The 24,655-nt window shown below is 40.3% G+C and overlaps 1 protein-coding gene across 7 annotated transcripts in view; it reads left to right on the top strand.

Moving 5' to 3' along the window:
• The window catches only part of Fggy (FGGY carbohydrate kinase domain containing), a 397,186-nt gene that overhangs the window by 299,522 nt on the left and 73,009 nt on the right, over positions 1–24,655 (top strand). For 6 of the 7 annotated variants that reach the window (XM_074079968.1, XM_074079973.1, XM_074079967.1 and 3 more), the window contains 3 exons: positions 3,825–3,899; positions 10,010–10,130; positions 20,432–20,526. In XM_074079968.1, coding sequence (XP_073936069.1) covers positions 3,825–3,899; positions 10,010–10,130; positions 20,432–20,526 — 291 coding nt within the window. The remainder of the gene's footprint in view (positions 1–3,824; positions 3,900–10,009; positions 10,131–20,431; positions 20,527–24,655) is intronic. The other variant, XM_074079974.1, reaches the window with a different exon arrangement.

Below are 24,655 nucleotides of genomic sequence, written 5' to 3'. Positions count from 1 at the left end.
CATCATCTTTACATACACTTCTTTTCTAACTCAGAATTCCCAGTATTTGTATAGTTTGTATATGTATAATCTAGGATGTTGAATTTATCCATTGTAGTCGTTTGCATGATTTTGGCCACCAAATGCAACTCTCACACATCTCTAAATATTAACTAAGTTCTTTTTCTTACAGTTCCCCTCATTACACAATAGCCAAAATAAATAAAATGTGCTTACCATTGCAAGTTTCGCATGGGGCTTCCCCACACATTTGACTGTCTTGCCCGAACATTCAAAATAAGCATATGCATATTTATAAACACACTCCTTCCACTTATGCTTTCTCACTATTTCCTTTTATCATTGGAACCATTCAGCCTTCAGCTATGGTATCAGATCATCCAGCCTGTCCCAGCCTTCTCAGTCATTCCGAAGCCATGCAACCCCAAAACATCACTGCCACTCTCATGGCAGTGCAGCCACCTTCTTTGGTGAGAGCTCCCCCTGGGGGCTTTTCATCCTCCCAAGTGGGCCACATGGCAGGTGCTCTTTAGAAAGCCCCATCTTGGGCTGACTTTTGCCAAAGCAGGGTTGAGGTCCCTGGCATTTGAGAGACAGTAAAATGGACTTAATGGTCATCTGCCCTTGTATTATCTCCATCTGAATATCAGCTGACATATCAAGAAAGCAGGAACTCAGACTTAGTATCTTTGCACTTCAGGGAGAAATATCTTCCACTAAGTCACTTTTCAACCCCATGGCTCAGGTATTAGTATAAGGGAATGTCGGAAATGGCTGTGGTGGGCATGTGCTTGCTTGTTCTCTTTTGATACTTCATACCACCTATATCATGGTCCATGTAATGAACCCTCTTCTAGAACTTCTTCCCAGGAATAATTTTGTCTCTGTAAATGATAGCTATGTTTTGTCATGAAAAGAAAGGCTATGCCACCTCTCATGTCTCTTTTTGTCATAGCTGCTAGCAAGCTCAAGAGTTAAATTTAGTGCTCAATTATGTTGATTACCTCATTCTTAATTTCTAGGGAAAAAAAATCTTCCCTTTTCTCCTTCATGATTTCTGAGCTCTGGAGGCACTGGAAGTTTAGAGAAGGTCCCATGATACCTTTTTGCTTGACTACTTACACTTTTTGGAAGTTCTTTTGGCTATCTATTGATTTAAAAAATAAATCCAACTATATCATACCCTTTCTGTCTTATAACTAAGGATATCAGAACCAGTTATGATACAAAGCACTGGGTTTCCTAATAAATATTGATTGGGAAATTCCTCTGATATACAAAATAAAATTCTACCTCCCTTCTCACCCCGCATAAATTATTCAGATATGGCTTTTAGTACCTACCTGAGGATCAACCACATAGAGGGTCTTGGTCTGATCCATTTCCCATTGATGACCAGAGAGAGGAAATCAGAGGAAAGGCAGCCTACAGGACTGGGTCAGGAAGAGATCTCTAAGCTGTGGCTCAGTCAGCTTCCCTAATAAACCAGCAGCAAAAGAATGAGTGAGCATATATATCAGACCTAGTGATCATTAGCCATGACTTCTGCATGGCATGGTACAGGTTGCTCACCCAAGGTGTTCAGCAAAGGGGGCTGATAATCAGACTGAAACCTTACTCATCCTCCCAGATGGTGTGCCTTTTCTTATTCACACAAAGGATCCATAACACTACAGGAAAACTGCTTTTACCCCAGCCTCATATAAACCCTCCTCTGACAAGGAAAGGTAAGTATAGAGATGTGGGGGTTAGAAGTGTAGAGCAAGTGACCAGACATGTTCTGCTAGTGCTTTTTTACCCCACTTGGTGACATAAAGCAAATGCCCTCACCCCAAATATTTGAGAAGCAAAGTAGCAAATACTGTCCAACTATAGTTGTATAAATTGACAGAGAAGGATAAGATATTAGGAGAGAGAATGGTGTTCATGAGGAGAAAAGGAGCTTGAATTGCCCCTAGTTCACACATTTGACATAGAGAAACTTAGAGTCTACTATGTGCCAAGCACAGCATGAGGCATTGGAGATACTGCAGTGAGTAAGAGAAGCAAAATCTGTGATAATGCCTCAGTTCTGGTTTCCCAGAACATTTGTTCCCTTGGACAATTTATTTCCTTACCTGTGAAATGAAGTTCTACAATATCAGGGTTGTTTGTATTCTTCCCCAGTTCTAGCATTCTTACTGTATGTTTAGTCCCCCATCCCAACCTTACAAAGGATATTCTTTCACAATATTGCCTTGGGGATAGAGACCCCCCAGGATTCTTCTCTGGTCTGTCCTTAAAACTTTCCATGTTGCTGTGCGTTGAAATCAAAGCCATAGTTCTCATCTGGCTGACCAGTTATCTGCCAAGAATCAGCCATCAGCAGGTAGAAGTACTGAATGATGGAATCCCCTCATGAGCAACTTAGATGAGTAATTCAGAATACTGGAAGCATAAAAGTCCTGAGTGAGGAATGGCAAGAGCAGACACTAGAGGGGTGAGCAGGGACCATCCAGAAGGCACACATACACAGAAAGGCATTTCTACTTTGAAGTGAAGGCAGCAGGAGGATTTTAACAGGGAGTAGTAACATATTCAGATTTGCACTAAGAATAATCAATCTGCCTCCACTGTAGTGAAAAACACAATTAGAAACAGTGAGCTACACTCAGGGGCTCTGTCAGCAAGCAGGGAAAACATAATGATGGCCTGAATGAAGGATGTAAAGTGCAGTGGAAACAAAGGAGACAGATGTTAAGAGAACTGATTGATCAAATGTACAAGACTTTGAAACTGATTAAATATGGGAAGAGAGGGAGAAGGCAAGGAAGATTGCTCCCAGGTTTCTGGTTTGGGCACCAGAATGGTGTCTGTGTCCTGCAATAGACCAATTCCAGTTAGGCAAGAATCTGGAGAGAGTGATCAAATGGAGTTGGAGAGGAAGGTCAGGGACTTAGACCACTCATTTCCTTTGTTTTGTTGCAGACTGCATATTCATACCTGCTTCAGCTCAAGACTATACATAGTATACAACCTGACTAAATGCATGTCTTCTGAATTAATTTTATAGTGTGAGACTCTATAAAGTGAACTATGGTATTGACATCTACAAACTTACAGTTAGACTCAAAGAAACCATCAGCCTTTAACCTCTTTAAATGTTCACAAGGATACCTTGATAGATGGGAGACATGAAGGTGGGACTGTGAACAAGTCTTGATGGCATCCAAATCTAGCATCCAAGTTCAGTTCTGGAATCTCTCAGACTGACTTGCTCCGTATGAGCATATGGCTCCCATTGACTTTAATGGGATTCCCTTACAAACCACAGATTCCCAATTATCCCCCAGTAAGTACAACATTTATAAGAGATATATTATTTGTCCTGAATGCCCCTTGGGTACTGTAACACTGAATTGTAGTGGCAACAGAACTCAGAATAAGATCATCTTGCACTAGAATGCCACACTCTTCACATCTTGATTTCTTACAGGCCACAGAAAATAGGTAGTTGTAACAAGAAAAGAACATTTTTAAAAACAAAAAAAAGATACTTAATTCCATGATAAGAAATATCAAATATAATCTTCCTGTAGTGTTTATTCATATTGGTTTAATCCAAAAACAAAACATTGGGGGTGAGGAGAGGCAGTATTCTTTCCAGAATCTGGAGATTAAATAATTTAGTAGGCCTTTCACGTTCAGCTCACAAAAAGGGGATTTGCATATGAACTTGTTTCGGCAAGAAAACACCTCTGAACATGTTCATAGTTCATGGGAACTAACTCTGTCCGTGGCAGCTCCTTTCGCCATCTCCTTCTTTCTTTTCTTCCTCCTTACAGGTCACTGGATTGAAACTGTCTCAGGACCTCGATGATCTTGCCATCCTCTACCTGGCCACTGTTCAAGCCATTGCTGTAAGATACTTTCATCCCATTTTAAAAGAACTTCGGGCTATCAATATACTCCAGGCCACAAGCTCCCTACGATACATTGTATGTTTTGTGACAGAGTTTCTTAAAGAAAAGGAGAGCTTGCCTGAGATGCTTCTCTCAGGAAATGTCGATAAAAGCCCTCAACCTGCTTTACTAATAACCCCATACAACTGAAAGCTGAAAGGACTTAAGCATATGAGTCTTTGAGTATCGTACTTGTCATTTATCTAATTTGTCTTCTAAGTTCAATTAAGTACAAGCAAGCAGGTAGATATATGCTTGCACTAGAAAAGCTGGTATTAAGAATGCCCAAATTTATAAAAACACTTTGAAAAAGGATTCATCCTAGGGTTCCTTTAAATGGTATGCCTCCTTAGAATATGTAAGTGTTTGGTTTTTGATAATTAACTGCTTAAATGAGAAGTTAGGAAGGTTAAGGAGAGAAGGAAGAATTTGAACGTAAAATCTTAGTAGCTCTTAAACTAAAGATCCAAAATGAATTAAAATTCTAATACATTGTCTAAGGAATCTTCTTATCTAGAAGTGATCCATGGGTGGGTTGTAAGAGAGTTCTAACCCTGAAGTCAGAAACAAAATGTTGTATGTGTGCATATGTTAGAAAGTTCACTTAGGGAGAGTTTGTCAAGGCTTTCTTGGTCTCAAAGCAGGTAGGTCCCCAAAATAACAACTAATCCAGTGAGATTTATTCAATTCTAGAAACAGAATAGAAACCAACTTGGCAGGGGGTATAGTTCACTGGTAGAATGCTTGTCTAGCATACATGAGGCCCTGGGTTCAATCCCTAGGACTGCAAAAGAAAGGAGAGGCAAAGAGGGAGACAGAGAGGGGGATGGGAGAGAAAATGAGAACCAACAGAAAAAGAAAAATCAGTTTATTAAACTTGGATTCAAAATTTATTATTCAGCAACATATCTATTTAAACACCTCTTTTCCCCTGTACTAGGGGGTTGAACTTGCATCCTAGGCAAGTACTCTACATCTGAGCTATATATCCAGACCTAAACAAACATGTTTTTGTTGTAGACCTATACATAATAGTTATTCTGTGTCTCCAAACAACTTTTCATAACCTCATTACTTCAAATATTAAAACCATATGCATATTTACACATATCATTAACGGAAGTGCTCTTTTAATACACAGATTTGTTCAGGTGCTATGTGTTTAGAGAACAGAACTTCCCAGCTACTAAAGGAATATACTTTTGTTAATGCCACTGTGTAGTCAGATGGAATCAGCCAACTTAATTAAACAATCCTTTTTAGACTATCGACTAGTTTTTGTCTTCCTGAAGCAACTTTCTTATTGATTTAATAGCTTGGCTAGCTCAGTGAAATCAATCAAACTCTTTTATGCATAGACACTTGGTCAAAACTAGACACTTCTGACATCAAGATGGAAGAAGTGAATATTAAGATGAAAAGTATAAAGTGTCTATCAGTAGTAAAGACAAGAGGATTATTTAGTAATTCTGTCTTAAAGTGATGAAGATGATTATGACACTAATAATAAAGAATGGAGGTAGGACTGCTTATTATACATATGCCAGGCATTATGCTGATTACCTTAAAACCATTATCTGATTTAACTTTATGAGGTACGTATTATAGGACCCATCCCACAGATTAGAAACCCAAGCCTCAGTGTGGTTATTAACTTGCTCAGGATCAGGTAGTTAGTATGTTGCAGAGCTGGGATGGGAACCTACAGCTTTATAAAATAAAACTACATTTAAGAAGAATCAAGGAACTTTATTTTCTGATTTGTTTTGTTAGTATATGAAATCTTACACTAGAATAAATCACTTACATTGAAATGAATTATCCTCAAAATCAGAATTGTATGATACTCAACCTTTGTGAACACATACTAAGAAGAGAACATGAAATACAAGGAAATATGGAATGGGCTAAGGGCCTTTGTTATCACTTAGTGGTAATGACCATAACCTTTCAGGAGTCTTCCACTCTTTACCAGGCACCAGAGTGCCTTACCTACCTGGTGGCTTAGGGCAGTAACCCTGTAAACCAGTGGGATTGCCTTCATTTTACATACAAGGGACAAACTATTTGCCAGGGTCACACAGCTAGTGAGTGCATGGTAGTTGGAATTTAAATCTCTATCCCTCTCAGTCCAAGCTCCTGTTCTTTACACTTTGCCAGAGTTCATTTTTCTTTGATCTATTCTTAAAAGCCACATGGATGAAATGAGCTTTCGGGCATTCCCAAGAACAGTTTTTACTTAACACAAATTAGAAAACGTCATTAAGTTGGCCTGGGATTTTCTCACAAAGGTCCTTTTCCTGTTAAGAACATTGTAGCAAGAATGTAAAAACAAGGTTAAATTTAATGCAAACAAGAAGGAGGAAAAAAAGTGCCAGCTATGTTTTCCCAAGTACCACAATTTGGATAATCAGTGTTGTATTTTATGGGCCATAAATTTATTTAAAGTGATCATATTTATTCTGTCCATCGTCTTAATGATCTTTAAAAATACCACAAAAGGAAGACATTTTCAGATTTCTCGATAAGGCTTTATTTGTGGACTCAATTAAATTGGGAGGTGTTCCATCTGTTTTGAAAAAACGTATCTGAGTATGCTGATCTTTTGGGGTAAAGTGTGCATTCTAATGAAGTATTTTGATAACAGGTATTTTCCCATAATTGTTCAACTTGGAAACAAAAGCAATTTTTTATTTCCTCTTTCCTGAATACTACTTTAGCACCTATTTGTTGTTAAGTTAAAGTTAAACAAATTCTTGTCTATAGTAATGTTCATGGTTGGCACTTTGTAGGAATAGAATGAAATTATAGAAAAGTTAACTTGGGACTGTGGAAAACCCTCAAGGCAACAGAATTCTCTCTTGCTCAGTTTCATTGAAAGACCTGTCAACTACCCAGTTCATCCAGGGCCTGTTCATCTGTAGTTAGTTCTCTTTTCAGAACAGACCCTTGAAAGTACCATTTGCATTTGAAGTCTCAATTTGCATTTGCTTCTGTGCATTCCCAGTGGAATAGCCCAATTTTTATTTAAATTTCTCAGTGAAAACATTTTTTCCAGAAAGGTGAGCACAAAATCATTTTTGCACAAAGCTCTTTGGTGGGGCATTTCAGGAGGGTGGAGCCTTACACAGCAAAGTCTGGAATACTAAAGGGGAATGTCCTATAAGGAACCACCAGAGTGGGAAATTCCAGCTAACAATGCCACACTGGAGAGAGACAGGCTGTCACAGTCCTCAAAGGACAGCTTCTTGTTTAGGTCCTTCCCCAGGATATGTACTTTGTATTGCCCTCAGCTTAGGCCTGATAATCATGTGGTCCTGGGTCTCTGGTTTTAGATATATCAGAAATATCAGTTTTGCATGGCATTCCCATGCAAATTCTGAGGCAGCTCCCCTATTCCCATATAGACTACGTTGGTTTTGGCAAAATGTATAACTTCTAAGTGGGGATGACAATATGCAGGTTTTCGAATTCTTAAGATTAGAGATGATATTGAAATGCATAGTAGAGTGGCTAGCCTGTAGATAACAGCCAGAAGAGTTCTTATTTGTAAGCACCTTCCAAGTGCTTGAGCCTATGCTGCCTATAGCAGCAAGCTTGTAAGGTCAGTACTACTATTTCATCAAGTTTCAGACGATACTTTTATCACTTTTCATGTTACCATGTTTGATAATGCATATTCAACAGAATAAATGTATTAGTCCCATATAACAAATGAGAATTGAGTCTTAGAAAGATTAGGTACAAGAAATAGGTGAAATGCCTAAATATCAGCTTAAGGCTTTTTAAATTTAAAACCCATGCTCTACACAAGGGAGAAATGAGGATAGGTAAGATACCTAAAAAATTAGCTAGCATTTGTTGCCCTCAATGCAGAGAAACTAAAGCAGATACCTTAAAAGCAACTGAGGCCAATAGGAAAAGGGGACCAGGAACTAGAGAAAAGGTTAGATCAAGAAGAATTAACCTAGAAGGTAACACCCACGCACAGGAAATCAATGTGAGTCAATGCCCTGTATAGCTGTCCTTATCTCAACTAGCAAAAACCCTTGTTCCTCCCTATTATTGCTTATACTCTCTCTACAACAAAATTAGAGATGAGGGCAAAATAGTTTCTGCTGGGTATTGGGGGGGGGGAGAGGGAGGGGGTGGAGTGGGTGGTAAGGGAGGGGGTGGGGGCAGGGGGGAGAAATGACCCAAGCCTTGTATGCACATATGAATAATTTAAAAAAATTAAAATAAAATAAAAACAAATAAATAAAACCCATGCTTTTAGCTATTGCAGATCTATGCCCCTAGAATTGACCATGGTTTCTTAGAATGCACAAGCACCAAATGATCCAGGGGAGATTTAAGGGCATCTGTTCACTTCCTGAAGTTCTGTGAAGTACTATTTTTGTATGACCTTTTTTTCTGGGCAGGTCAATAGGTTTTATCATATTCTTAGTGGGATTCATGATCCCCCCAAAAAAAATCTTAAGGAAGAATATCTGGGGATAATTAGCCATAGTCAGTAAGCAGGACCTGGTCTCATACAGTACAACATGTTTTAATTTTTTTAAACACACTACATCTGTGGATTATCTTTGGAGGCCCACGTTTTACCTGCTCCATATTTTTACCAGATTCTTGAATAACTTCAACAAACCCATAGACCTCTGGGCAGGAATTGCTGTGCCTGTTGGGCCTAACTGCCCTGTCCCTGATCACTTACTCCAAACCAGTTGGGGTTTCATGTGCTGTGGCTCCAGATTACCTCTGACCCTCCCGCCCTCAGAGGCACCCCCATGCCAGGAGAGATGGCTCTCCACAGCCTTGTCAAAGGAGTCTTCTCTTACCCTACATCCTACTCCTTGGCTTGGAGACCAGGGCAGTATCCTGCAACCTTTAGAAGCCCTATGTCTTTCCTGGCCAAACTTCTGGTCCCTGTTGCTCTGAAGCTAAGCTATGTTTTCCTTGTCTCTATGCAGTGGATACCAACTTTCCAACAGTGTTGTCATACTTTCACTAGAAACGATCATAGTCTTTTCTCCAGCTCACATCTCACCTAGTTCTCAGTGACTACACCATCCATGAAGACATTTGAGCCATCCAGATCCTCAGCCCTTTATCTCCTCTGTACTTCCCCTCTCTCCATTCCAGCAATTCACTCCCGTGCTCACACTAGGACTTTGCCGTCTCCCAGAATTACTCAGTCTCTAAACATTCCAAGGGCTCTCTGTCCACCAAACAAAATCCTCTTCACTTCTACTTGGAGCAACTTGTCAACATCACCATGTTGCTGTCTCCTTTAGGCCAGTTCTCTTTGTTTTTAATCTATACTCCAAATAAATTATTAATTTAGGACCTCTAGGTTTTTTGAACTTCCAAATAAAGTATGAACCTCAGATATTTAAACAGCTTAGCCAAAAATAAAAAATTATACATTAAAATTCATTTTTATCCGTTCTTAAATCATAATGTTTTATACTTAGTTTAGTAAACTCAGCAAGACAAGGATAAGGATAATTCATTTCAGGAGGATATTAACACAGAAGTTCTGAGATACAAGGGCTGAATTGAAAATACTTTCCAGGACATTAAGAACTGAGTGGGAATGGATGCTGGTCTAGAAGCCAGTTAATAGAGAGAACATCATTGCCCGTTTTTACATAATAACAGAGGCATTTTTAGCCCTTTGCCAGCCTGAAAGCTTGCAGTTCACTTTCTTTATGAAATTAGAGCCCTGTAATTTGTTTGTTTTTTCATTTGAATTTTTGTGTGTGTGTGCCATTTCTAAGGGAGACGTCTTTAATTCCCATTTAGTGAAGAAAGACTGACCCAGGTCCCATCAACAGTTAATTTCAGAGCAGCACTGCAATCACTACATCTCTAGTACCTAATAGAGGGTGTAGGCTACAGCAGATTCTCATCAAATAGTTGAATGAACCTCATTAATATTAACTCTGTTAACATAGTACATGCAAAGTTTTTGGTACAGTGTCAAACACAGGATAATGGTTGTAAATGTTCCTTATCATTTACTTTTGCTACGGTTACTAATGCTTCCTTCTGCTTTTCCTTTTAAGTTTGGGACCCGCTTTATCATAGAGGCCATGGAGGCAGCAGGGCATTCTATCAGCACTCTTTTCTTGTGTGGAGGCCTGAGCAAGAATCCCCTTTTTGTGCAGATGCATGCAGACATTACCGGTAAGTCTGGGAAGGAGGAAGGAAGGTCATTTTAGTGTTGGCATAAAATGGGTATGGCAAGTTCTGGACAGGTTGAGAATAGGTAGTCATAGGTAATGTACCAAGTTATTAAGATGACTATGAAGTCTTTATACTCTTGGTGGGGAAAGTGACTTCTGTGTATATCCAGCTATTGAATGAGATGAAAGAGGACAAGGGCTAGATCTTTTTTTTTTTCTTTTATTATTCATATGTGCATACAAGGCTTGGGTCATTCCTTCCCCCTGCCCCCACCCTCTCCCTTACCACCCACTCTGCCCAATCCCTCTTCCCCCCACCCCCTCAATACCCAGCAGAAACTATTTTGCCCTCATTTCTAATTTTGTTGTAGAGAGAGTATAAGCAATAATAGGAAGGAACAAGGGTTTTTGCTGGTTGAGATAAGGATAGCTATACAGGGAGTTGACTCACATTAATTTCCTGTGCGTGTGTGTTACCTTCTAGGTTAACTCTTTTTGATCTAACCTTTTCTCTAGTTCCTGTTCCCCTTTTCCTATTGGCCTCAGTTGCTTTAAGGTATCTGCTTTAGTTTCTCTGCGTTAAGGGCAACAAATGCTAGCTAATTTTTTAGGTGTCTTACCTATCCTCACCCCTCCCTTGTGTGCAATCGCTTTTATCATGTGCTCATAGTCCAATCCCATTGTTGTGTTTGCCCTTGATGTAATGTCCACATATGAGGGAGAACATACGATTTTTGGTCTTTTGGGCCAGGCTAACCTCACTCAGAATGATGTTCTCCAATTCCATCCATTTACCAGCGAATGATAACATTTCGTTCTTCTTCATGGCTGCATAAAATTCCATTGTGTATAGACACCACATTTTCTTAATCCATTCGTCGGTGGTGGGGCATCTTGGCTGTTTCCATAACTTGGCTATTGTGAATAGTGCCGCAATAAACATGGGTGTGCAGGTGCCTCTGGAGTAACCTGTGTCACATTCTTTTGGGTATATCCCCAAGAGTGGTATTGCTGGATCAAATGGTAGATCCATGTTTAGCTTTTTAAGTAGCCTCCAAATTTTTTTCCAGAGTGGTTGTACTAGTTTACATTCCCACCAACAGTGTAAGAGAGTTCCTTTTTCCCCTGCATCCTCGCCAACACCTGTTGGTGGTGGTGTTGCTAATGATGGCTATTCTAACAGGGGTGAGGTGGAATCTTAGCATGGTTTTAATTTGCATTTCCTTTATGGCTAGAGATGGGGAGCATTTTTTCATGTGTTTTCTGGCCATTTGAGTTTCTTCTGTTGAGAAAGTTCTGTTTAGTTCACTGGCCCATTTCTTTATTGGTTCATTAGTTTTGGGAGAATTTAGTTTTTTAAGTTCCCTATATATTCTGGTTATCAGTCCTTTGTCTGATGTCTAGTTGGCAAATATTTTCTCCCACTCTGTGGGTGTTCTCTTCAGTTTAGAGACCATTTCTTTTGATGAACAGAAGCTTTTTAGCTTTATGAGGTCCCATTTACCTATGCTATCTCTTAGTTGCTGTGCTGCTGGGGTTTCATTGAGAAAGTTCTTACCTACACCTAGTAACTCCAGAGTATTTCCTACACTTTCCTGTATCAACTTTAGAGTTTGTGGTCTGATATTAAGATCCTTGATCCATTTTGAGTTAATCTTGGTATAGGGTGATATACATGGATCTAGTTTCAGTTTTTTGCAGACTGCTAACCAGTTTTCCCAGCAGTTTTTGTTGAAGAGGCTGCTATTTCTCCATCGTATATTTTTAGCTCCTTTGTCAAACATAAGTTGCTTATAGTTGTGTGGCTTCATATCTGGGTCCTCTATTCTGTTCCACTGGTCTTCATGTCTGTTTTTGTGCCAGTACCATGCTGTTTTTATTGTTATTGCTTTGTAATATAGTTTGAAGTCAGGTATTGTGATACCTCCTGCATTGTTCTTTTGACTGAGTATTGCCTTGGCTATTCGTGGCCTCTTGTGTTTCCATATAAATTTAAGAGTATATTTTTCAATCTCTTTAATGAATGTCATTGGAATTTTGATGGGAATTGCATTAAACATGTAGATTACTTTTGGGAGTATCGACATTTTTACTATGTTGATTCTACCAATCCATGAACATGGGAGATCTCTCCACTTTCTATAGTCTTCCTCAATCTCTTTCTTCAGAAGTGTATAGTTTTCCTTGTAGAGGTCTTTCACATCTTTTGTTAGGTTTACACCTAGGTATTTGATTTTATTTGAGGCTATTGTAAATGGAATTGTTTTCATACATTCTTTTTCAGTTTGCTCCTTGTTAGTGTATAGAAATGCTAATGATTTTTCTATGTTGATTTTATATCCTGCTACCTTGCTATAGCTATTGATGATGTCTAGAAGCTTCTGAGTAGAGTTTTTTGGGTCTTTAAGGTATAGGATCATGTCGTCTGCAAATAGGGATATTTTGACAGTTTCTTTACCTATTTGTATTCCTTTTATTCCTTCTTCTTGCCTAATTGCTCTGGCTAGGAATTCCAGTACTATGTTGAATAGGAGTGGAGATAGTGGGCATCCTTGTCTGGTTCCTGATTTTAGAGGGAATGGTTTTAGTTTTTCTCCGTTAAGTATAATGCTGGCTGTAGGTTTCTCATATATAGCTTTTATAATGTTGAGGAACTTTCCTTCCATTCCTAGTTTTCTTAGAGCTTTTATCATGAAATGATGTTGGATCTTATCAAAGGCTTTTTCTGCATCTATTGAGATGATCAAGTGGTTTTTGTCTTTGCTTCTGTTAATGTGGTTTATTACATTTATTGATTTTCATATGTTGAACCACCCCTGCATCCCTGGGATGAAGCATATTGGTCATGGTGAATAATCTTTTTGATGTGTTGCTGAATTTGATTTGCCATTATTTTGTTGAGGATTTTTGCATCAATGTTCATTAAGGAGATTGGCCTGTAGTTCTCCTTTTTGGAGGTGTCATTGCCTGGTTTTGGGATAAGTGTAATACTGGCTTCATAAAATGTGTTTGGCAGTTTTCCTTCCCTTTCTATTTCATGGAACAGTTTAAGGAGGGTTGGTATCAGTTCTTCTTTAAAGGTCTGATAGAATTCAGCAGAGAATCCATCAGGTCCTGGACTTTTCTTTTTGGGGAGACTTGATTGCTGCTTCAATTTCATTTTGTGTTATAGGTCTATTCAGGTGATTAATTTCCTCTTGGTTCAGTTTTTGGATGATCATATGTATCTAGAAATCTGTCCATTTCTTTTAGATTTTCAAATTTATTTGAATATAGGTTCTCGAAGTAGTCTCTGATAATTTCCTGGACTTCCATGGTGTTTGTTGTTATCTCCCCTTTTGCATTCCTAATTCTACTAATTTGGGTTTTTTCTCTCCTCATTTTAGTCAGGTTTGCAAGGGGTCTATCGATCTTGTTTATTTTTCAAAGAACCAACTTTTTGTTTCATTAATTCTTTGTATGGTTTTTTGGGTTTCTATTTCATTGATTTCAGCTCTTGTTTTTATTATTTCTCTCCTTCTATTTGTTTTGGGATTTGCTTGTTCTTGTTTTTCTAGGAGTTTGAGATGTATCATTAGGTCATTGATTTGGGATCTTTCAGTCTTTTTAATATATGCACTCATGGCTATAAACTTTCCTCTCAGGACTGCCTTATCTGTGTCCCATAAGTTGCGGTAGGTTGTGTTTTCATTTTCATTGACTTCCAGGAACTTTTTAATTTCCTCTTTTATTTCATCGATGATCCATTCTTCATTAAGTAATAAGTTATTTAGTTTCCAGCTGTTTGCATGTTTTTTGTCTTTACTTTTGTTGTTGAGTTCTACTTTTACTGCATTGTGATCAGATAGTATGCACGGTATAATTTCTGTTTTCTTATATTTGCTGAGACTTGCTTTGTGCCCTAGGATATGATCTATTTTGATGAAGGTTCCATGGGCTGCTGAGAAGAATGTGTATTGTGTAGAAGTTGGATGAAATATTCTGTAGACATCAACTAGGTCCATTTGATCTATTGCATATTTTAGATCTTGGATTTCTTTATTGAGTTTTTGTTTGGATGACCTATCTATTGATGATAATGGGGTGTTAAAGTCTCCCACAACCACTGTGTTGGCGTTTATATATGCTTTTAGGTCTTTCAGGGTATGTTTGATGAAATTGAGTGTGTTGACATTGGGTGCATACAGATTGATGATTATTATTTCCTTTTGGTCTATTTCCCCTTTTATTAGTATGGAATGTCCTTCTTTATCTCATTTGATCAATGTAGGTTTGAAGTCTACTTTGTCAGAGATAAGTATTGCTACTCCTGCCTGTTTTCAGGGGCCATTCGCTTGGTACATCTTCTTCCAGCCTTTCATCCTAAGCATATGCTTATTTCTGTCGGTGAGATGAGTCTCCTGTAAGCAACAAATTGTTGGATCTTTCTTTTTAATCCATTTTGTCAAACAGTGCCTTTTGATGGGTGAATTAAGTCCATTAACATTAAGTGTTAGTACTGATAGGCATGTGGTGATTCCTGCCATTTAGTTGTCTTAGTTGTTTGAAGGTTTGATTGTGTGTACCTAAGTTGATGTTACTCTCTACTGTCTTGCTTTTTCTTTTCCTGTGGTTTGGTGTTGCCTGTCTTTTCATGGTTAAGTTGGGTTTCACTTTCTGTGTGCAGAATCCCTTGCAGAATCTTTTGTAGTGGTGGCTTTGTGGTCACATATTGTTTTAGTTTCTGCTTATCATGGAAGACTTTTATTGCTCCGTCTATTTTGAATGATAGCTTTGCTGGGTAGAGTATCCTGGGGTTGAAGTTATTTTCATTCAATAAGGGCTAGATCTTAATTCAAGCATTTACTCAAATGTTATGAGTATTTCTGATCCAGAAATTGTGGGCAGTATTGAAGATACAGAGATGAACAAGACACGATTCTTGCCTCTACCTATTGAGAAAGGCAAAGAGGTAATAGACACATTGAATATAGTCTGAGAAGAGCTGTGAGTGAGAAAAAAAAAAAAAAGCACAAGGTATTACAAAAACTCAATGGCACTTCTCCCAGTTTTGGACTTGTGACAGCCAAGGCTTGTGGTCCTGAAGAAGTGATAAGAAAGCTGTTGAAGAAGGAATGCAGAACCCAGATGTTGTGGGAAGTAGGGTCTGGCTTAGACTGGGAGTGTGATCCCAAGACCCTGGGATTCCTCCTCAGTTCTTCAGAATCAGGGATCACGGCACAGGTGAATGAGCTGAGCTCATTGTGACATTGGCAGGTCATGGCAGAGTAGCATCCTGAATAGAGCCCCCTGGGAAGAGGTCCTGCTGGCAGGAGGCTTACTGGTGGTACAAAGGCTGGCCTGGCCACCCATCTTTCTTGATCGCATGTCCTCACTCCTCTTGTTCCTTCTTCCTCATTGTCTCTCGGGGACTTCCAGGACTCATCTCTGGGCAGCTAGGCACCAGGACAGAGCAAGGGGAGGGATGAAGGAAAGGATTTCCCCCTGTCCACAGACCCAATGCCAGCCTGACATGTGTCCATTTTACCCTGACTTCCATTCATCATGACCCCTCACTATCCCCATCCTCTGGGTTCTTTATCTCGAATAAGCAGTATATGAGCTCAGCCTCCTGTGTGTCAGTATGACTCAATCTGTATACATTTAATATTCCTATACCACTGAAATTAGAAAGTAGACGTTAGTGCTCATCTCACAGTCAAACAAACTAAGGATAGAGGAGGTAAATTAATTGACTTTCCAAAGTCAAACAGCCAGTAAGGGACGGGACTATGATTGTTAATGAGCTATGTCCGGACCCACTGTCCATTACACTCTGCTGCTGACCCAAGTATCTGGATCTTTTTCTGTCACCATTTGATGATGACCCCCCCTTTCCTGAGGTGTGGGAAACCTGTGGTAGTAGGCCATAAAGAGTGGGCATGAAGTGTGAAGCAGAAAGAAGGAAGACATAAAAAGGAGCCATATTATTTTACATGTTGCTCAGTAGTAGAAAAACTATGAGCACATTCAATCTAAAAATCATCTGCATGGTTCAAATAGAGTGCAGACTTAAAATTCAGTCTGTGACTTTCCAATTTCCAGCCTTCTAATAGCCAAAAACACACCCTACCAAGATGCTTAAGGAAAGATGGAAGTCAGCTTTGGGTGACAGATTGTGCACAGGAATTGGGAAAATCTCTCCCCTCCCCCGAGAATCAGCCAGGAGCCTCAGCGCTTGGGCTCTGCCTTTGTGAAAATGGGTCATCCTCCAGTCTTACATCCCTGAGCTGATTCAGAAGCCAGGGTGGGTGCAGCCACTTTTTGGAAACTGCTTTCCAGCAGGCTGTTGAATGAAAAGGCTATTAATGGTTGTTTGGACTCAGATTGAAACTGGACCCTTTGTCTCTAACTATGGACCAGTTACAGTTTGGGACAAAGGGATCTTTTCTTTAGCCTGGAATTCTTCGGCCTGTGATTGACAAGGGATGGCAAAGTGCATCTGCCTTTAAATGCTTTGGGTTCTGTTAAATTCATTAATGCATCAGATAAAATAGTTCACATTCCAGGCAAAGCCTCCCACCTCCCACCCCCACCAGGGCCCTAGCACTCAAGGAAGAGAACACATTTGCATTGTCCTATAAGAAGCACTACACAGCAGCTGGTAGATAGGTAGTGCCTTTGAACTTGAAACACTGCAATTACTCTAGTTTTCCTACAAAGAAAGATTTAGAGAGAGTCATTGGTATGGTTCATCACTCTCAGGAATGTGTTTAAAAACAGCAACAACTACAGTGGAGTTTGGAAGATTCTTTGGAGACAGTTCAGAATTGTAGAAAGAACAGGAAGCCAGCTCTGTGACTTGGGATAAGTTACTCTACCTCTCTGAGCCTCAGGTCTCTCTTCTGAAAATTAAAAAATGTTATCATCTTCTTCATGTAGATCATGCTGAGGAATAAAGTTTCAGGCTTCGCTCTGGGCTCACAGTAGGCAGTCATTACATATTAGTTCACGTCTTCCCTCCAAGCAGCCAAGAATGAGAAGGAACCATAAAAAAAAAAAGTGGTTTAATACTTCATAAACAAATCTTTGCCATATTAGGACCAGCCTTTTTTCATGCAGGCAGAGAGCGAGTGTGGGTATTTGCCAGCTTGGGAAATGTCATGGACGTAAGGAAGAACCTCCTTGTACCATGGCCATTAGTTAAGTGTGGTTTCAAAAATACTTAGTGTGTACTAAGTAATTGTAGGTTTCCCCAGTGACTTGGGACTAAATGTTCCTTCTAAATTTTATTTTTTAGTACTGGCAGTTTCAGTAGGGGTTTCCTTTTTCCTGTCATACTCATCATTTTAATCATCAGTTCATTCATTTATTCACTCAGAAGCACTCTGAGCACTCCAGCCCATGGAGCACTGCACTTGGCATGAAGAAGCAAAGAACAGTATGTCCTCTAAGAGGTTTATTATAAATCAGAAAAGTGCTCATGGTCCTTGCACCAATGTGCAAGAGGGCACAATGGCGACCTGGAGGCCGGAGGTGGCAGGGCCATGCAGGGAACAAATGCTCACTCACACTGGATCAACTGGAAAAAAGTTGAATAAAGGGTTTATTTACATAAGTGGGCAGGACACTCTGGCGACTAGGGAGTTCCCTGAGGCTCCCAGGGGACAGAGGTACCCAGCCTGAGACAGAAGCTTAGTTGCTTGCTTAGTCAAGAATATAATCAGAGGGCAAGTGGTATGATCCACACTGGCCAGTCTCCCTGGGCTCAGAGCAGGTGAGAAGAGATAAGGTAGGACTGGTTTGAAAGGCAGATAGAGCAGTGAGTTGTTCCACCCAGGTTGTAGGGGTGAAAAAAGATATCATAAATAAAGAAAACTTCAAAACTTGTAACAGCTAATGCTAATTTAGATATGCACTGTTTTAAGTTACTTACTTTTAAAACTCACAGCAACTGTGAGATAGGCGAAATTTTAATCCCATTTTGCAGATGAGAAAACCGAGGAACAGAGAGGTTGGGTAACCTGCCCAGCATCAACAACTAAGTCAGTAAGGAAGCCAGAATTCAAACCCCAACACTTTGAACTCCAACCTGAGAGCTAATAGGATATTCATCAGGCTCACTCTGGCCTCTAGTGGGGCATGATGGCTGTCCATGATGGGTGGGGCAACTGATCCCTCCTTGCACAGTGATATCTGGTGGTAAATCCCGCTCCCCCACTCAAACTATAGAAGCTTTGGGCAGGTTAAAAGGGGTCTGGGAATAAATGGAGTCTGGAGGTGCTGTCTTCTAAAAGTGAGGGCTAGGTGAGCACGGTCATACACTCACCCACATCATTGCTGGGGTTCTGCACAGGCATGCAGTGCTGGCCTAACTGGGCCATTACCACCCTCCCATGTGACCTGGTATCTGTCCTTCCTTCTAAATAGCGAATGGGAATCTACCCTGTCCTTTCCCATTGTTCTACTCCCCATCCAGATAAAGTGCAGATAGAGGCTTCACTCACCATCAATACTAATTCTAACAGTAGCAGCTGCCATTTCTCCCAGGCTACAACAGGCCTGAAAATGTGATGACCCCCACCTGTGTGCCCTGTCACTAATCCCTACAGTGCACCTGTGTGGTAAGTCTTCTCCCCCACCAGACACATGGGGAAACCAGGGCTAAAAGACTTGGAGGGGTTGCTGAGGGACTCAGCTAGTGGAAGCAGAAAACAAGCCCAGGTCTGACCTTCTACCAGAGGCCCCACCTACCTGACAGCTTGTGGGTACCTATCCAGGCCTGGCCCTGAAGCCCATGGCATCCTCAAGATGTCTTTGGGAGTTCTTTCCCTTGCCCCTCTTTCCATAATGGCTGGGGCAACTGGTCCCTCCTTGTAGGAAGGGGTGAGTGGAATCCAGAAGAGTATATGTCAGGGAGGCCTTCCAGATTAGACAGGAAGAGAACTACAGTCTTTGGAAAAATAACTCTTATGCCTTGAGTAGAGGAAGATTTCAGGCCACAGAATTTACCTGTGTGGAGTTTGCTGCCATCTTCTGCTAGTGCCTTGCTTTTAATAGCACCATTCTCACAGCAACCCTATGAGGTAGGTGAAATTTTAACCGTTTCACAGATGAGAAAACTGAGGTACAGAGGGTATAGGTAACTTGCCTAGGATCACACAATGAAGTCAGCAAAGAAACCAACTGTACACATACCTTGTATGTGTGTGTGGGGTGTGTGTGTGTGTGTGTGTGTGTGTGTGTGTGTTTGTGTGTGTGTGTGTGAATAATCTTAAGAATCCTGAATTATTTCTGTTAGTCTTAAATCTACCAAGAACCCTCTACCTCTGGGAGCTGGTTTGTGGAAGTCTTCTTCCTACCTTGTAGAACCTGCTCACCTTCAAACACCCATTTCAACCTCATGTCCATTGTGATGTCCACTGTCTCAGAGTATGGGCCATTTAGACTGGCTCATACTCAGTCTAAATGCCAGCGATGCAGCAGTAGTCAAAGAAAAGCCCCTACCCTCTTGGAGCATAAATTCTGGACTGGGAAACAAAACACTAAACAGCCTACGTAAGCAAATAAGAAGCCAGGAAGGTAAGGAGGAAATAGGGAAGGGATGAGAAGTGGTGAGGGCACTTTGTCCTTGTAAATGCCAAGGTGGTATTTGCACAGAGAAGAAGGGGAGATAGTTAATACGGTGTTTGAAAGGGCCCTGAGTGTTCTCAGGAAATAGCCAAGAGGCTGGGGCTATGTGACTTGTAGGAGAGGAGAAGGTCAGGGTGAAAAGTGGGAACAGACCCTGGAGGAGGGCCTTGTCAGCCACGTAAGAACTGTGACTGGTACTGAGGGAGAAGTAGGAAGCCCCTGGAGACAGTAGCCCCTGGCTGATTCTCTTAGTACATCTCAGAGAAGCAGCCCCCCATGGTCTATACCTCTTGCTTATTCATCTACCTTCTGAAATGTGAATATGAAAACACAACCTGATCTATCTCAACCTTCCCTGGGCCTTGCAAAGCATATAATAAACATTGGTTGACCTGAACTTGAACCAAATGTCAGGTAGCAGCTAGCAGAAGCCTGGAAACCTGGGCACCAAGGACTTATAAGTTGATATATATGGTGTTGTCTCCTCTGGGGCTTTTGGCTACTTCTCCAGCAGGCACATGCAGAGAAATCCTCTAGAACCTGGCAATCCCAAAGAACAGAGAACTTCCAGGGAAAGAGGGGGGCACTGCTGCCTTGACATCAGGTATTTTTGTCACTGGGGCAGCCTGCTGGCTACCCACATTCCCCCAGCCCTGCTCCCTAACCAAGGTGTGGCCTTGTTCTGCGCAGGCATGCCTGTGGTCCTGTCGAAAGAGGTGGAGTCTGTCCTCGTGGGTGCTGCTATTCTGGGTGCCTGTGCCTCCGGGGATTTCCCTTCTGTACAGGTATGTGAGGACCCAGGGGCAGGCTGTGACCCCTCCCCTGTCTGAAGCTGTCCTTCCTCTTGACAGCAGCTAACATCTTGCAAAACACGCACAGGATATAATTAAGAAATCATAGGTTTCTACCATAGAAATTACAAATGCTTCTAACCTCAGAAGTTTTTTTCAGTTTTCATTTGATCTGGCCTCTGGTAGCATTGGTTGTTCTATTTTTCTGTTGATTTCCTTTTTCCTTTATCATTCTGAAATTATTCCTTTTAAAATTTCCCCTTGACCATTTTTCTTCAAGCAAAAGAAACAGGTAAAGCTGAAAACATCAGTTTTTCATGTATTCTTTAGATTTTTATTTGCTTATTTCAATCCAATCACTTTCCAAATACCTCTGAGACCTCTACTGAGAAACACAAAAGAAAATGTTGGTTAAAAAGGAATTCAAAAGAAAAATAAGGAACAAAGATACAGGAAGATGGAGACAATTTGGTGTCTGTGATTGAATACATAATTTGCCTCTGAGCTTCCTGGCATCCAAGACAAAAAAAAAGGAGCACATGATAAATTGCATAATTCTTATTTTCAAAAAGAGGAAGGATACTAGTTTTTGGTAAGAGACAAAGCTTTTCCTGTCACCAAATTGCAAAAAACATAGTATACATCGGGCTTTGTGAATAGGCTCAGAGTGCTAAAATAATACAAAATCATAAAGAATTAAGTGTGTAGAGGCTAATAGCATAGGCTATAGAGTTAGATCCCCTATGCCCAAATCCTAGGTTTACTGCCTATATAGCATTTGTGACCTAACCAGTCTGCTCTGCACTTGTATTTCCTTAACTGTAGTGGTAGCCAGTAGCTTGCTGTGAATTCTTTCTATGGATCAAGTGCATCTATTTAATCCCTGCCACAACTGTATTATCCCCATTTTATACCTGAGGAAGCTGAGATGTAAAGATGTTGAGTACATGGGGAAGAGATAGCCCAAACAATGTATGCACATATGAATAAATGACAAACAATGAAAAAAAAAAAAAGATGTTGTTCAGTAACTTGGCCTAACATGAAGCAGCTAGTAAATGCCAGGACAAAGATGTCTGGCTCTCAAGTGTCAGCTTGTAAGTTTAAGAGATGTTCTTTCAGCTGAAAATCAGAGACCTTAATGACTTGCCCAAGGTCTCAAGGTTAAGGCTAACAGACAGTAGGCCAGTAATTATAGTTCCATTTATTGTAACCTTCTTACGTGCAAGACATAATGCTAGATGCTTTTCATGTAACCTTCTTACAACAACCAGAGATCCCAAAAGCTTAGAAAACTTAAGACTAGACTACTAGAAATATATAGGTGTAAAAGCCTATTTCCAAAATCCACATTTTGAGAAGGTGGTCCTCTACATGTTGTACAGTTGACAACTGTGAAATATCTCTTCCAAGGAAGTGAATATATTCATGAATTCTTATGAATTTTAACTGAAACCATTAAACAAAGATAGTATAATTGAATTCTCAACATTTTCTGGAGTTTTCTAGTCCTCTCAATAATGTTACCTAGAGATATTTATTGTTGAAATGTCAATGACTTGTCACTTATTATTTAATGTATTATCTTTTGAAGCTGTTCCCACAACTAGAGGTCTTGTTCCTCCTGGGACAAATTATAGTAGTTAAAATAAAACAATAGGGATACTTTATAAAGCCTTGCCTGTGCTACCTCATGTGGTGAACTGAATATTTGTATGCCCCTAAGTTCATGTGTTGCATATCAAGCTCTAAGCAACAAAGTAATAGTATCTTGAAATGAGACTGAAAGAAGAGTTAAATGAGGTCATGGGGGCAGAGCCCCGGTTCAGTGGGATCAGTGCCCTTATCCAAAGAGACCCTAGAGAGTTTGCACTTTCTCAGAATTTAGCTACCTTTAAGCCGAAAGAGGGCCCTCCTCAGACTCCAATACTGCTGGAACCCTGATCTCAGACACTGAGCCTCCAGAATTGTAAGATCATAAATTATGGTTGTTTAAACAACAGTCCCTGATACTTTGTTACGGTAGTTGGAGCCAACTAAGACATCTCACTTAATCTGACAGACTCCCTACCTGTGGGAGTGATGGCCCTCTCCTGCATTACATATGAGGAAACCAAGACTCAGAGACATTGAAGCAATTTGCTCAAGCCTATACAGTTAGGGCAAAAGCTGCACTGAAATTAAGGTCTTGCTCGGTCTGTATTCTGTACTGATTCTTAGTTTTCTAATTTGTTCTATTTTTTTTCTTTTTTCTTTAAAGAATATTCTTGTGGCTTCTTAAATATTCAAAGTCATATTTTCTGAAAAGAAATACCATTGACCACAAGTCAGGAGATAGATAGCCTGTAGAGATAGCATGCAGGATGGGAGCTGTTCTGTCGGATACTTCATGCGTTGGCCTATGGCACCACATTAATATCTTAGTCAAAACAGGGTTTCCAGCTCTAGGAAGAACACTCACATCTACCCCTAACTGAAAACTGAGATTAATTCAACACTATTTTTGCTACGTTGGATTTGCTGTTAATCTTTGCAGTCAAATCTCAGATATGGGGGACCAGCTATTGGGCTTGGTGGTTTGAGTAGTAGCTGCAAGGTCCGCAGCATCTTAAACACAAGTTCATGTTTTCTGTTCAACCCAAGGAAATATGTGTCTGTTCTGATTGTTTTCAGGTGACACTGTAATCTAGTAAAGGGTCTCACCTGAGAAAGGCCTAAGCTCTTATTTGTAATCATTTGCCTTACTAAATTCCTGAAGTCTTGAACGCTATGTTTGCTTATACATCTTTAGACAGTGTCCTCTTCAGGTGCTTGTTTTGTTTGTCTATTCCTTTTTCATAACTATTTAAGAAGAATTGCGCCTAGTTAGACTGTTGAGATAAAGAGACTTTGAAAGCCCCATTGACCTCCCAGGTATAATCAACATCATTAGATTGATTGATTGTGTTCAGAACTGCTTTGAAGATGTAAATGTATAATATTTATTCATTCATCCTTCTTCAAAGAAGAAGAGTCATTCTGTGTGCCCCCTTCCTGGAGACCAGTTCAAGATACTATCAAGGTGAAGTAGATCAGAATTACTCCTCCCTGTGATTCATATTTTCAATAACTTCAATGAAATAATCTTTTCTTTGAATTTCAAGAGCCTAGCTTGGTTTGCAGGGTGCCTACCATTCCTTTAAGAAAGCTGAGCAATTCCTGCCAGCAATTCAACTACTCCAGCAGGCAGAAGTTTTATCTTGCAAACCACACATCTGGTGGTTGGATATAGAATGTCACATCTTATCTAAATGTACTGTCTTTTGTAGACCCAGCAGAGTCATCTTCAAATGAAGGAAAGGCTAGGAAGAGTTTGGAGAACACAGACTTCAGGACTAGGGAAGAGGTTTATGCTCCAGGGTTTTCCAATTCTCTGGGCCCACAAATAGATGACCTCAACCAGGGGTTGAGTCCTGTGCCTTCCTTTGGTGATACCAGTGGACCAGAATGGAGCCATTGAAATGGTTTTACTTAAAGCTATTACAAACCTGTAATAGCTCCCTCCAAGTCGGAGGGAATTTTATCAGGTGGATGGAGTATTCTGGTGGGGGTTAATGGGGGAGATTGGTTAAGTACAAGATCCATTGCTATTGCAAATCTTGAAATGTGTAGACAATTCCTAGCTTCCATCTCCTATTCTATTTTCCACTTATATTCTCATTCTCCGAATCTTTCTCTCTTTTCCACTACCCTTTCCTGCCCTGCATTCTAAAGTCTTCTTACTATTGCCATTTCAAACTAGGGCCTCCAAAAGGGCAGTGATGTAGCCGCCCATCTACACTGAAGAATAGAGGGATTAAATATCCTAAAGAGTTGTCCTCCAGAAAGTATTTTCCTTTAAGTAGCTTTCAAAACTATCTCCACTGAACAGTGTCATTTCCTTGAGGATGAGTCATGGCTATCTTTGTATTTGCAGCTTACTATGGAATCAAGCCACATGTATGCTGCTCCCAGGATAAAAGTCTAACTGTTGAGTAGTGGGAGGGGACACCTAGTAGGTAGTCCTCTTCCCACTCTTATTCTCAGGAGTGTAGAATCCACATAATCTTGACTAATGTGACCTTTTGACATGATCAAACCACCC

Source organism: Castor canadensis, chromosome 7 (genome assembly GCF_047511655.1).
Source record: "Castor canadensis chromosome 7, mCasCan1.hap1v2, whole genome shotgun sequence".
NCBI lineage: Eukaryota > Metazoa > Chordata > Mammalia > Rodentia > Castoridae > Castor > Castor canadensis.
The sequence above is the reverse complement of the archived record's forward strand: the minus strand, read 5'-3'. Positions and strand labels throughout refer to the sequence as shown.